At 43.1% G+C, this 13,501-nt stretch overlaps 1 protein-coding gene across 1 annotated transcript; it reads left to right on the forward strand.

Annotated features, from left to right (window-relative positions):
• Window positions 1–11,371: 11,371 nt before the first annotated feature.
• LOC139034003 (large ribosomal subunit protein uL30) lies at window positions 11,372–12,177 on the forward strand. Its single transcript, XM_070464125.1, has one exon. It carries the CDS (start codon window positions 11,385–11,387, stop codon window positions 12,129–12,131), a length of 747 nt encoding a protein of 248 aa, XP_070320226.1. The 5' UTR covers window positions 11,372–11,384; the 3' UTR covers window positions 12,132–12,177.
• Window positions 12,178–13,501: the final 1,324 nt, after the last annotated feature.

The raw sequence follows: 13,501 nt of genomic DNA on the forward strand, positions 1-13,501 counted from the left end.
ACAATACCAGCATAGAAGTAAAAGCTATGACGTTGACACTCCAAGACAGAAAGCTGGAATTGAGACCCCTGCATATAGCTGGAACGAGAGCTGCCTACCTCCTTCGTGAAAGGGATGACTAGGGAAATCTCTCATTCTCCCAAGGAAATAGTGAGGAAGTTTTTTTCTTGCAGGCAGTCCAAGGGAGAGTGTGGGACATTTTAACAATATTAAGTCTTCCAATTCATGAACGTGGGGTGTGTTTTCATCTATCTACATGTGATCAGTTGTGTCCAACTCTTTGCGATCCCATGGACTGTAGCCTGTCAGCCTCCTCTGTCCATGGGATTCTCCAGGCAAGAATACTGGAGTGGGTTGCCATGCCCTCCTCCAGGGGATCTTCCTGATCCTGGGATCGAACTCGCATCTCCTGCATCTCCTGCATTGGCAGGTGGATTCTTCACCAGTGAGCCACCAGGGAAGCCCTCATTTATCTATGACTTCTTTAATTTTTCTCAGCGGTGTTTTGTATTTTTTAAATCTTTATTTATTTGGCTGTACTAGGTCTTAGTTATGGCACTCAGTATCTTTGATCTTCGTTGTGGCACATGGGATGTTTAGTTGTGGAATGCAAATTCTCAGTTGCAGCAATATGGGGGTCTTCTTCCCTGACCAGGGATCGAACCTGGGCCCCCTGCTTTGGGAGCATGGAGTCTTAGCCACTGGACAACCAGGGAAGTCCCCTGTCTTATAGTTTTTATTGCACAAGTTTCTCACTTCTTTAATCAATTCCTAAGTATTTGATTCTTTTTGATACTATTGTAAATGGAATTGCTTTCCTAAATTTCTCTTTCAGATCATTAATTACTAGTATAGAAAAATACCACTCATTTTTGTATCTTGGCTATGTATCCTGCTACTTGCTGAATTCATTTATTTGTTCTAACAGTTTTTTGGGGTAGAATCTTTAGGGTTTTCTACATACAGCCATACCTCATTTTATTGCACTTTGCCTTATTTTGTTTTTTACAATAATGTGATAATCGAAGGTTTGTGGCAACCCTGTACTGAACAAGTCTATTGGTGCCATTTTTTCCAACAGCATTTGTTCACTTCATGTCTCTGTATCATATTTTGGTAATTCTTGTAATATTTCAAACTTTTCCATGATTATCATATTCTTATGGTGCTCAGTGATCTTTGGGGTTACTACTATGACTTTTTGAAGGCTCAGATGATAGTCAACATTGGATAGTATCACTGACTCAATGGACATGTATTTGAGCAAACTCCTGGCGTGCTGCAGTCCATGGGGTTGCAAAGGGTTGAACATGACTGAGCAGCTGAACAGCAAAATTTTTTACTTAAGGTATGTAACCCTTTTTCAGACATAATGCTATTGCACACTTAATAGGCAACAGCATAGTGTAACTTTTACATGCACTGGGAAACCAAAAAATTCATGTGACTTGCTTTATTGCAATATTTGCTTTTTTGTGGTGGGCTTGAATCAAACCTACACTAGCTCCAAGATATGCCTGTATAAGGTCATATCATCCCTTGGAAGAAGGTTTTATTACCAAATTTCTCTGGCTAGGACTTCCAGTACTTTGCTGACTAGAAGTAGTGAAAGTAGGCATCCGTGACTTGTTTCTGATATAAGAAAAAAGGTCTTGGTTTTATTTCCATATATGGCATTTATTATATTGAGACTGTTTTTTTCCTCTTCCCAGTTTGTTTTTTATCATTAACGGTTACTGAATTTGGTCAATACCTTTGCTGCATCAATTGGGATCATTATATGTTTTTCCTCTTTATTTTCTTTCTGTGGTTTACAACATTGATAGATATTTGTATATTGAATGATTCTTGCATCCCAGTTATAAATCCCACTTGGCCGTGGTGTATAATCCTTTTCATATGCTACTGAATTCAATTTGCTAGTATTCTGATGATAATTCTTACATCTGTGTTCATAAGGGATTTTGGTCTGTAGTTCTTGTGTCTTTTTTATGGTTTTGCTATTAGGATAATCGTGGCCTCATAGAATAAGTAGGAAGAGTTTCTCTTCCTCAGATTTTTTGGAAAAGGTTAAGAAGGACAGTATCAGTTCTGTATATGTTTGGTAGAATTCACTTGTGAAGCACTCAGGTTCAGGGCCTTTTTTGTTGTTGTTGATCACTCACCTAGAGCCAGACATCCCAGAATGCAAAGTCAAGTGGGCCTTAGGAAGCATCACTACGAACAAAGCTAGTGGAGGTGATGGAATTCCAATTGAGCTATTTCAAATCCTAAAAGATGATGCTGTGAGAAGTGCTGCACTCAGTATGCCAGCAAATTTGGAAAACTCAGCAGTGGCCACAGGACTGGAAAAGGTCAGTTTTCATTCCAATCCCAAAGAAAGGCAATGCCAAAGAATGCTCAAACTACTGCACAATTGCACTCATCTCACACGCTAGTAAAGTAATGCTCAAAATTCTCCAAGCCAGACTTCAACAGTACGTGAACCGTGAACTTCCAGATGTTCAAGCTGGTTTTAGAAAAGGCAGAGGAACCAGAGATCAAATTGCCAACATCCGCTGGATCATCGAAAAAGCAAGAGAGTTCCAGAAAACATCTACTTTTGCTTTATTGACTACGCCAAAGCCTTTGACTGTGGATCACAGCAAACTGTGGAAAATTCTGAAAGAGATGGGAATACCAGACCACCTGACCTGCCTCCTGAGAAATCTGTATGCAGGTCAAGAAGCAACAGTTAGAACTGGACATGGAACAACAGACTGGTTCCAAATTGGGAAAGGAGTACATCAAAGGAGGCTGTATATTGTCACCCTGCTTATTTAACTTATATGCAGAGTACATCATGAGAAATGTCAGGCTGGATGAAGCACAAGCTGGAATTAAGATTGCTGGGAGAAATATCAATAACCTCAGATATGCAGATGACACCACCTTTATGGCAGAAAGTGAAGAGGAACTAAAGAGCCTCTTGATGAAAGTGAAAGAGAAGAGTGAAAAAGTTGGCTTAAAACTCAACATTCAGAAAACTAAGATCATGGCATCTGGTCCCATCACTTCATGGCAAATAGATGGGGAAACAGTGGAAACAGTGACAGACTTTATTTTTGGGGGCTCCAAAATCACTGCAGATGGTGACTGCAGCCATGAAATTAAAAGACACTTACTCCTTGGAAGAAAAGTTATGACCAACCTAGACAGCATATTGAAAAGCAGAGACATTACTTTGCCGACAAAGGTCTGTCTAGTCAAAGCTATGGTTTTTCCAGTAGTCATGTATGGATGTGAGAGTTGGGTTATAAAGAAAGCTGAGCGCTGAAGAATTGATGCTTTTGAACTGTGGTGTTGGAGAAGACTCTTGAGAGTCCTTTGGACTGCAAGGACATCCAACCAGTCAATAAAGAAAATCAGTGAATATTCATTGGAAGGACTGATGTTGAAGCTTAAACTTCTATACTCTGGCCACCTGATGCAAAAAACTGACTCATTGGAAAAGATCCTGATTCTGGGAAAGATTGAAGGCAGGAGGAGAAGGGGACGACAGAGGATGAGATGGTTCGATGGCATCACCAACTGATGGACATGAGTTTGAGTAGGCTCCAGGAGTTGGTGATGGACAGGGAAGCCTGGTATGCTGCAGTCCATAGGATCACAAAGAGTCAGACACAACTGAGCAACTGAACTGAACTGGGGGATTTTTGATTACTGATCCAATGTCCTTAAAAGTTATATGTCTATTCATATTTTCTGTTTCTTCATTATTGATTCTAGGTAAGTTTTGTGTTTCCTAAGAATTGCTGCTGCTGCTGCTGCTAAGTTGCTTCAGTCGTGTCTGACTCTGTGCGACCCCATAGACGGCAGCCCACCAGGCTCCCCCGTCCCTGGGATTCTCCAGGCAAGAACACTGGAGTGGGTTGCCATTTCCTTCTCCAATGCATGAAAGTGAAAAGTGAAAGTGAAATCGCTCAGTCATGTCCGACTCTTAGCGACCCCATGGACTGCAGCCTACCAGGCTCCTCCGTCCATGGGATTTACCAGGCAAGAGTACTGGAGTGGTTTCCTATGGCCTTCTCCCTTCTCTTGCTAGTTCCTTAAATTGTAAAGTTAGGCTGTTGATTTGAACTTTTTCTTGTTTTTATAAGAAAGCATTTATAGCTATAAATTTTTCCATTTTGCTGTGTCCCCTAAGTTTTGATATGCTGTATTTTCATTTGTCTCCAATTATTTTTTAATTTCCCTTGTGATTTCTTCTTTGATCCATTGCTTGTTTAAAAGTGTATTGTTTAACTTTCACAATTTTGTAAATTTTCCAGTTTTCCTTCTCATATTGATTTCTGACTCCATCTCATTGTGGTCAGAAAAGATATTTTGTCTGGTATCTGTCTTTTAAAATCTACTGAAACTTAATTTGTAGTCTAATATATGGTCTATTCTGCAAAATGTTCCATGTGCATTTGAGAATGTGTATGCCATTGTTGTTGTGTAGAGTGTTCTGTTAGATCTATTTGGTTTATTGTGTTCTTTAAGTCCTCTATTTCCTTGCTATCTTCTGTCTGGTTGTTCTATCTACTATTGTGAATGTGGTGTTGAAGCCTATGACTATTATTGTAGAAAAGTCTATTTCTCTATTTAATTCTGTCTAGATTTGCATTATATATTTTGATGGTGTGTCATTAGGTACATGTGTTGTGCTTAGTCGCTCAGTCATGTCCGACTCTTTGCGACCCCATGGATGGTAGCCCACCAGGTTCCTCTGTCCATAGGGATTCTCCAGGCAAGAATACTGGAGTGGGTTGCCATGCCCTCCTCCAGGAGATCTTCCCAACCCAGGGATCGAACCCAGGTCTCCTGCATTGCAGGCGGATTCTTTACCAGATAAGCTACCAGGGAAGCTCCATTGGGTACATGCATGTTTATAATTGTTATATCTTCTTGCTCTATTGAAGAAGAGCAATTCTTCTTCTGTTAGTATAGAATGTCCTTCTTAATCTCTTGTAAATTTTTTTTTGGTTTAAAGTCTATTTGTCTATTATTAGTAGAGCCACATCTGATCTCTTTTGGTTGTTATTTGCAGAGATAAGTTTTTTAACTTTCAATCTGTTTGTGTCTTTGGGTCTCAAGTGAGTTTCTTACAGACAGCATATAGTTGGATAATGGGTTATTATCCATACTGCTCCCACAAAATATGTGCAAGCTGCTCTAAGAACAGTGCTTAGCTGCCTGCCTTGGGGCTCAGGGTTGAGAACTCTTGGCTGCTACTGCACTATGAGCTGAAATTAACTGAACTTAACCACAATTTACCCTCCAAACCTTTCACTGGAGGTTGCAAGTCTTCCATATACTAGAGTTCCAAATAGCTGTATCAGACAGATTCTGCCTATGTGATTGTTGATTAGGTAGTGTTGCTGAATCTGGTGGCTCAGTGGTAAAGAACCTGCCTGCCAATGCAGGAGACCAGGTTCAATCTCTGGGTTGGGAAGATCCCCTGAGAGGAGGAAATGGCAACCCACTCCAGTATTCTTGCCTGGGAAATCCCATGGACAGAGGAGCCTGGCAGGCTACAGTCCATGGGGCCACAGAGAGTCAGACACGATGGAGCCTGCAAGCAAGCCACGGGCAATGTCCTCCAAGCAACAGTTAGCCTAAACAGTAAGATATTTGCCTGAGTTGTTGACCACAAACTTGGATCAGCTGCATCTAGTTAGAGCTGAGCCACTTAAGTTTGGCTACTACCCTCTGACCCTCCAACTGGGCATACGACAGTGATCTTTTGACCCTGTAGCTTAGTTACCCTTTTTCTAATCCCCTTCTCCTGTGCTCCTCATGCTCCCCACGCCTCACACCTCCCTGCTTTTTCGTTCCTTATCCCCTTGGCTTCAGGGAGGCGCAGGTGATACTAGTTTTCCTGTCTCCTTGCTTGGCTGCCTTGCAAATAAACCCTGTGTTTGCTGCAAACCTTGGTATTTCAGGGTTTTGGCTTTTGCATTGCTGCGGGCAAATGCACCAGGTTCTGGAATGTCCAAGAGCTGGCTGCTGGGCCATTATGGTAAGTGTGTATTTCAATTTTTAAGGAAAGGCCACAATATTTTCTACAGTGGTTATACCACTACTACTAATAGCTGGTCAAGTTTCTCAGCCTCCCCAGAAGCATTTGGTGTTATCACAATTTTTTTTTTAATTTTAACCTTTCTGATAGGTGTGTAATGACGTCTCATTGTGGTTTCAAGTTGTAGTTCACAAATGGCTAATGATGTGGCAACTCTTTTCATGTGTTTGCCATCTTTATGTTCTCTTCGGTGAAATGTGTCTTCATGTCTTTTGCCTAAAATTGGATTGTTTGGTTCTTACTGTTGAGTTTTGAGAGTTTGTGTTCGTTTGCCACCTCCCTCCCGTACTCTACATTCTACTTAAGGGAACCCACATGTCAGTCAGGTATCCACCTCTGCCCAGCAGAATTCTTGAAGGCAAAGCCAATTCCTTCTCTGGCCCTGGGAATCAGCTCAATATGACTGAGGCTATTATCTTCTGCCTTGTTAGTAATGTTTTCAGGAAAACCAGTGTGAGACAGTGCTAGCCACTGATACATGATGGCGGCGGGGAGTCTGATAGGAAGACTTCTGGGAGAAACTTGCCCTCTTGTCACCAGACTCAGAGGACAATGGGCTTCCCAGGTGGTTCGGTGGTAAAGAATCCGCCTGGCAATGCAGGAGACGTGGGTTCCACCCCTGGGTTGGGAAGATCCCCTGGAGAAGGAAATGGCAACTCATTCCAGTATTCTTGCCTGGGAAATCCCATGGACAGAGGAACCTGGCAGGCTACAGTCTATGGGGTCACAAAGAGTCAGACACGACTTAGCAACTAAACAACAACATAGGACAATATTATTTATCTCCACCTCTTGACATTGTCAACTTTGGATGAGGTATTACTACTAATTTCTTGCTCCCAACATGTTGATTACACGTAGAGGAAGGATGCTAGAGAAGAGAAATGTGAAAGTCCAGGCATCATGATTTCATGAAGGTGATAATTCAGGCAACCTCAAAGAGAGCTCCATCTGAACTTCCTGGCTTCCCTGATAGCTCAGCTGGTAAAGAATCCGCCTGCAATGTGGGAGACCTGGGTTCGATCCCTGGGTTGGGAAGATGTGCTGGAGAAGGGAAAGGCTACCCACTCCACTATTCTGGCCTGGAGAATTCCATGGATTGTATAGTCCATGGGGTCACAAAGAGTCGGACATGACTGAGCCACTTTCACTGAAAGAGACTGAAGTTTCCACTTTCCTTATTGTTTGATCCAACTGAGTTATGGTTTCTGACATTTGCAGCCCCAAAGTTTTAACTCATAGAACACCCACCCTCTGGCATGTTGTTATTGTGGAGGTTTTGTAGTTGTGTGTGTGTGTTTAACCAGTCCATATGCACACTGCTCCAATGAGTCACTACTATTGTTGCTGTTCCTCTTAAGCTAATGGACATTCATAGAAGCCTGCACACAACCACCCATCAATGCACACGTGGAGCATTTACAAATACGACCTGGGGAAAAGTACACAAACACGTCTGACATAGCAAAAAAATCAGCATCAAACAGACCCTGTTTATGGAGGGAAAGACAAAAACCCCGTTCTAAGAGAAGTTTGCAGAGCAAAAAAACATTCTCAAGGCTAGATGCCTTCCATCCTTCCTGGTTTGCAGGTGGACCTCAGGGGAGAGGAGAAGGTGGTAGGTATGGGCTGACCCTCCCCCGGCTCCCACCCTGTGGAGGAAGCTGGCCATGTTCCTCCCCCAGCGCTTAGCTCCTAGGCATTGAGGTCGCTTCCTGGGCTCTGCTCATCCCTGTCAAGTGAGAAAGCACGAAGACACTGTGATTTTACCTTCCTGCAAGCTCACCAGTCAGCCTGCCCTGGTTTCATGTGCATATCCTGACAGAAAGCACCAGACCCCTGATCAGAGACACAGACGTTATTAGAGCAAAAGGCAGCAGCAGCCAGAACAGCATCTTGACTTAATACTTAGCTTCCCACTTCCCACAGGGCCACGTGACAAGAGTACTGTCACCGGCTCGTGGCGAGGATGCGGCAGAGCAGAGCAGCCCTGAGTTAGGAGCTGAGCTGTTAGGAGGGCTGTGGGTGGCCTGCCCTCCACCCATCTGGAGAGATGACTCCCTGGGATGTAGGCCAAACTCCCAGGACATGAGGATGAGGCTCTCCAGGTTTGTTGCCCTGGAAGGGGCACTAAGTTCTCCTGGTTGAGAAGAACGCAGAGAGGCCCGGATGGGTCCATGAGTGCCACGTTCTGTGTCTGTTATGTCCACTCTCTCTGGCTGCCTGGTCTGCCCGCTGCCCGCTACATTCACACAGAAATGCCCAGAAAGCCAGGGAAAAATGGTCGCCCACACTGGCCTTGGCACTTGGGGCCATGGGTGGTGAACCCTTCCCACTGTTGCCAGCCTGTTCATCTTTTTGTCAATAGTCCATGTATTAAGCTTTCCGTAAATTACCCGGCTTGTGCATGCCACGTGCTGACTCTAGAGACCCCATCTGAATCAGAGATACACAATGTCTACAAATCAATAAGAAAAAGGTAACCCAAGCCGGTAATAAGCAAAGGCAATGGATAGGAAATTCACAACAGACAAAAGCTTATTGCTGAATTTGAGTCAGTGGTAGTGAGGTAAATGAACCTAGAGCCTCTTATACAAAGTGAAGTAGTAAAGAGAAAAACAAATACCATGTATTAACCCATATATATGGAGCCTAGAAAAATGGTGTAGATGAACCTATAGGCAGGAAGGCGATGGAGACGCACATGTAGAGAAGAACTTGTGGACACCTTAGGGGGAAGGAGAGGGTGGGACATTGGGAGAGCAGCACTGACATATATACATTAACATATGTAAACCGGCCAGTGGGAAGTTGCTGTATGTTCTGATAACACAGGGAGACCAGCTTGGCTTTCTCTGACTACCTAGAGGAGTGGGAAGTGGGGAGGGGTGGGAGACTCAAGAGGGAGGGAATATACATAATTACGGCTGATTTGTATTGTACAGCAGAAACCAACACAACATTATAAAGCAATTTTCCTCCAGTATTTTTTTTAAAACCTTGCTGCCAAGGAGTATAAAGGGAAACTTAACTTCCAGGGTGCTTAAAGTCACGCCTCCTAGCACACTGTGTATGCGTGCTAAGTTGCTTCAGTCGTGTCTGACTCTCTGTGGCCTCATGGACTGTAGCCCACCAGGCTCCTCTGTCCATGGGATTCTCCAGGCAAGAATACTGGAGTGCCATGCCGTCCTCCAGAGGATCTTCCCGACCCAGGGATTGAACCCCAGTCTCTTATGTCTCCTGCATTGGCAGGCAGGTTCTTTATCACTAGCGCCACCTGGGAAGGCTTCTACCGCACAGAAGGGAAAAAAATGGGACTCTTTGAGGACCCACTAAATTGAAGGTGGGTAATTCAGGAGTGTGATTCAACTAAAGTAGCCAGTGGAGCTGAAGGTAATCACCCTTGCAAACCAGTCATTCCTCTTCCGCAATCCCAAACTCACTTCTCCAGGTACTGCCACCAGAGAAGCTATGCGCACCTGCCTATTACAAGAGCAGCAATTCCCAATGATGAGAAGCTACTGAAATGCTTATCAGTAGGGAATGTGTTAAATTCTATTTATAAATTATAGCGGTTAAAATGAACTCAGTCTACATCAGCAGGGGTAAATGTCAATCATAATGCTAAGCGAATATAGGGCATGCCCTCTGAGTACATTTATGCACAGAATTTGAAAGCTCAGAGCAATACTATATTGTTCATGGAACATCCTTTTGTATTAAAGTCTCAAATAAAAAATAGGAAAAATAAACATGAGCTTCAGATCACTGGTGACTTTTGGGATGAAAGGATAGAACTTAATTGGCTATGGGGACCTCCAACTCTACCTGTAAACTTCTTTGTTAAAAATGTCTGAAGTAAAAATGGCTGCAACTAACATCTATCAAATTTGAGTAGTGATTAATTGGGTGACAGTTTTCCATGTATATTTTATACATGGGAAATATTTTATACTTTAAAGACAGTTAAAACCACTTAAATGGCCAATTTAAATCAGGTAGCAAGGTATGAGTCCATGGGCTGGAATACCAGGCAGCTTTTTCAAACCTCCATGTCAGAGAACTTAGGGAAATACTCAAGAGACATTTGCTGTGAAAGATAGATTAGAGAACAATGGATACATGTACATGTATGGCTGAGTCCCTTCGCTGTTTACCTGAAACTACCACAACATTGTTAATGGGCTATATTCCAATACATGGAGAAGGAAATGGCAACCCACTCCGGTATTCTTGCCTGGAGAATCCCATGGACAGAGGTGCCTGGTGGGCTACAGTCCATGGGGTCACAAGAGTCAGACATGACTTAGTGACTAAATCACCACCACCAGCACCCCAATATAAAATAAAAAGTTTCAAGTCTGGGGGAAAAAGTAACAGGATCTACAGATGAACAGAAGATGAAAATAAAACTCACCTTAGAATACCTTCCACACACACACACACAAGAAAACAACTGTGTAGGGGGGGGGGAGCACACTTTCTGAAAAATCTATGTATGGAGCTCCATGGCTTCAGTCGTGTCCAGCTCTTTGTGACCCCGTGGACTGTAGCCCACCAGGCTCCTCTGTCCATGGGATTCTCCAGGCAAGAAGACTGGAGTGGGTTGCCATGCCCTCCTCCAGGGGATCTTTCCCACCCAGGGATTGAACCTGGGTCTCTTATGTCTCTTGCATTGGCAGGCGTGTTCTTAACCACTAGCCCCGCCTCTTTTCTTCTTGCATAAAAACAGGAGGATAAATGCCAGTTTGTCTCCGAGTAGAGATGACTTGTCTTATCTCCTATATATCAGTTTTTTTACAATGAATATAGTCACCATTAAAAATAAACAATCTAATAATTCATCTGTACAAGCAGCCTGTGAAAATAAACAAAGTGCCTGTGTGTGTGTGCTAAGTCGCTTCAGCAGAGTTGGGCAAAGAGCAGTGTTCCATTTCAGACCAAATACGCTGAAAATGGTTGTTTACTGTGCTTATGCTGCCATCTTGTGGAGAATTAGAAGAATGCTTATGACTATAACGTAATTTCTAAAATTGAGATGTGTTGTTTACATGTTGATGAAGATACAATATGGGCTTTCCTGGTGGCTCAGATGGTAAAGAATCTGCCCGCCATGCAGGAAATCCACGTTCGATCCCTGGGACTGGAATATCCCCTGGAGAAGTGACATAGGGTCCATGGGGTCGAAAAGAATCAGATACAACTTAAGTGACTAACATACACACATAAACATACTATATACTTTTATTAAAAATTAATGCACTCTTTCCCGGCTGGAACCATGGAGGGTGCAGAAGAGAAGAAAAAGAAGGTTCCTGCTGTGCCAGAAACCCTTAAGAAAAAGCGAAAGAATTTCGCAGAGCTTAAGATCAAGCGCCTGAGAAAGAAGTTTGCCCAAAAGATGCTTCGAAAGGCAAGGAGGAAGCTTATTTATGAAAAAGCTAAGCATTACCACAAGGAATACAGGCAGATGTACAGAACTGAAATTCGAATGGCTAGGATGGCACGAAAAGCTGGCAACTTCTATGTACCCGCGGAACCCAAATTGGCATTTGTCATCAGGATCAGAGGTATCAACGGTGTGAGCCCAAAGGTTCGAAAGGTGCTGCAGCTCCTTCGCCTCCGGCAGATCTTCAATGGCACCTTTGTGAAGCTCAACAAGGCATCAATTAACATGCTGAGAATTGTGGAGCCATACATTGCATGGGGGTACCCAAATCTGAAGTCTGTAAATGAATTGATCTACAAGCGTGGTTATGGCAAAATCAACAAAAAGCGAATTGCCCTGACAGACAACGCATTGATTGCTCGATCTCTTGGGAAATACGGAATCATCTGCATGGAGGATCTGATTCATGAGATCTATACTGTTGGAAAACGTTTCAAAGAAGCAAACAACTTCCTGTGGCCCTTTAAATTGTCTTCTCCACGAGGTGGAATGAAGAAAAAGACCACCCATTTTGTAGAAGGTGGAGATGCTGGCAACAGGGAAGACCAGATCAACAGGCTTATTAGAAGGATGAACTAAGGTATCTACCAGGATTATTTTTGTAATCTGGTCCGTTAATAAACAATTGAAACAAACAAACAAAAAAATTAATGCATGCTCCTTACAGAAAGCTCAGTTCAGTTGCTCAGTTGTGTCCAACACTTTGCGACCCCATGGACTGCAGCACTTAAGGCTTCCCTGTCTATCACCAACTGCAGAACTTGCTCAAACTCATGTCCATTGAGTTGGTTATGCCATCCAACCATCTCATCCTCTGTCATCCCCTTCTCCTCCTGCCTTCAATCTTTCCCAGCATCAGGGTCTTTTCAAATGAGTCAGTTCTTTGCATCAGATGGCCAAAGTATAGGAGTTTCAGCTTCAGCATCAGTCCTTCCAATGGAATATTCAGGACTGATTTCCTTTAGGATTGACTGGTTTGAGCTCCTTGCAGTCCAAGGGACTCTACAGAGCATATGTGGGTTAGAATAAATATTTATTGTGCTTCTGCTGCCCTCTCGTGGAGAAATAGAAGAATGCTTATGAATGTAATTGATAAAATCTGGATGTATTATTTACACGTTAAAAAATTGTTTTCAGTTCAGTTCAGTTGCTCAGTCATGTCTGACTCTTTGTGATCCCATGGACTGCAGCACACCAGGCTTCCCTGTCCATCACCAACTCCTGGAGTTTACTCAAACTCATGTCCATTGAGTCAGTGATGCCATCCAACCATCTCATCCTCTGTCATCCCCTTCTCCTCCTGCCTTCAGTCTTTCCCAGCATTAGGTTCTTTTCCTATGAGCCAGTTCTTTACATCAGGTGGTCAAAGTATTGGAGTTTCAGCTTCAGCATCAGTCCTTCCAATGAATATTCAGGACTGATTTCCTTCAGGATTGACTGGTTTGATCTTGCAGTCCAAGGGACTCTCAAGAGTCTTCTCCAACACCACAGTTCAAAAGCATCAAATTCTTCAGCCCTCAGATTTCTTTATACTCCAACTCCCACATCCATACATGACTACTGGAAAAACTGTAGCTTTGACTAGACAGACCTTTGTCAGCAATGTCTCTGTTTTTTAACATGCTGTCTAGGTTGGTCATAACTTTTCTTCCAAGGAGCAAGCGTCTTTTAATTTCATGGCTGCAGTCACCATCTGCAGTGATTTTGGAGCCCCAAAAATAAAGTCTGTCACTGTTTCCACTGTTTCCCCATCTATTTGCCACAAAGTGATGGGACCAGATGCCATGATCTTAGTTTTCTGAATGTTGAGCTTTAAGCCAATTTTTTCACTCTCCTCTTTCACTTTCATCAAGAGGTTCTTTAGTTCTTCTTCACTTTCTGTCATAAGGGTGGTGTCATCTGCATATGTGAGGTTATTGATATTTCTCCCGGCAATCTTTGTGCTTCCT

This window comes from Odocoileus virginianus, unplaced genomic scaffold (genome assembly GCF_023699985.2).
Source record: "Odocoileus virginianus isolate 20LAN1187 ecotype Illinois unplaced genomic scaffold, Ovbor_1.2 Unplaced_Contig_16, whole genome shotgun sequence".
Classification (NCBI taxonomy): Eukaryota; Metazoa; Chordata; class Mammalia; order Artiodactyla; family Cervidae; genus Odocoileus; species Odocoileus virginianus.

What these genes read in the sequence shown, in the direction of transcription:
- LOC139034003 (XM_070464125.1), top strand. Translation starts at nt 11,385, where the DNA reads ATGGAGGGTGCAGAAGAGAAGAAAAAGAAGGTTCCTGCTGTGCCAGAA.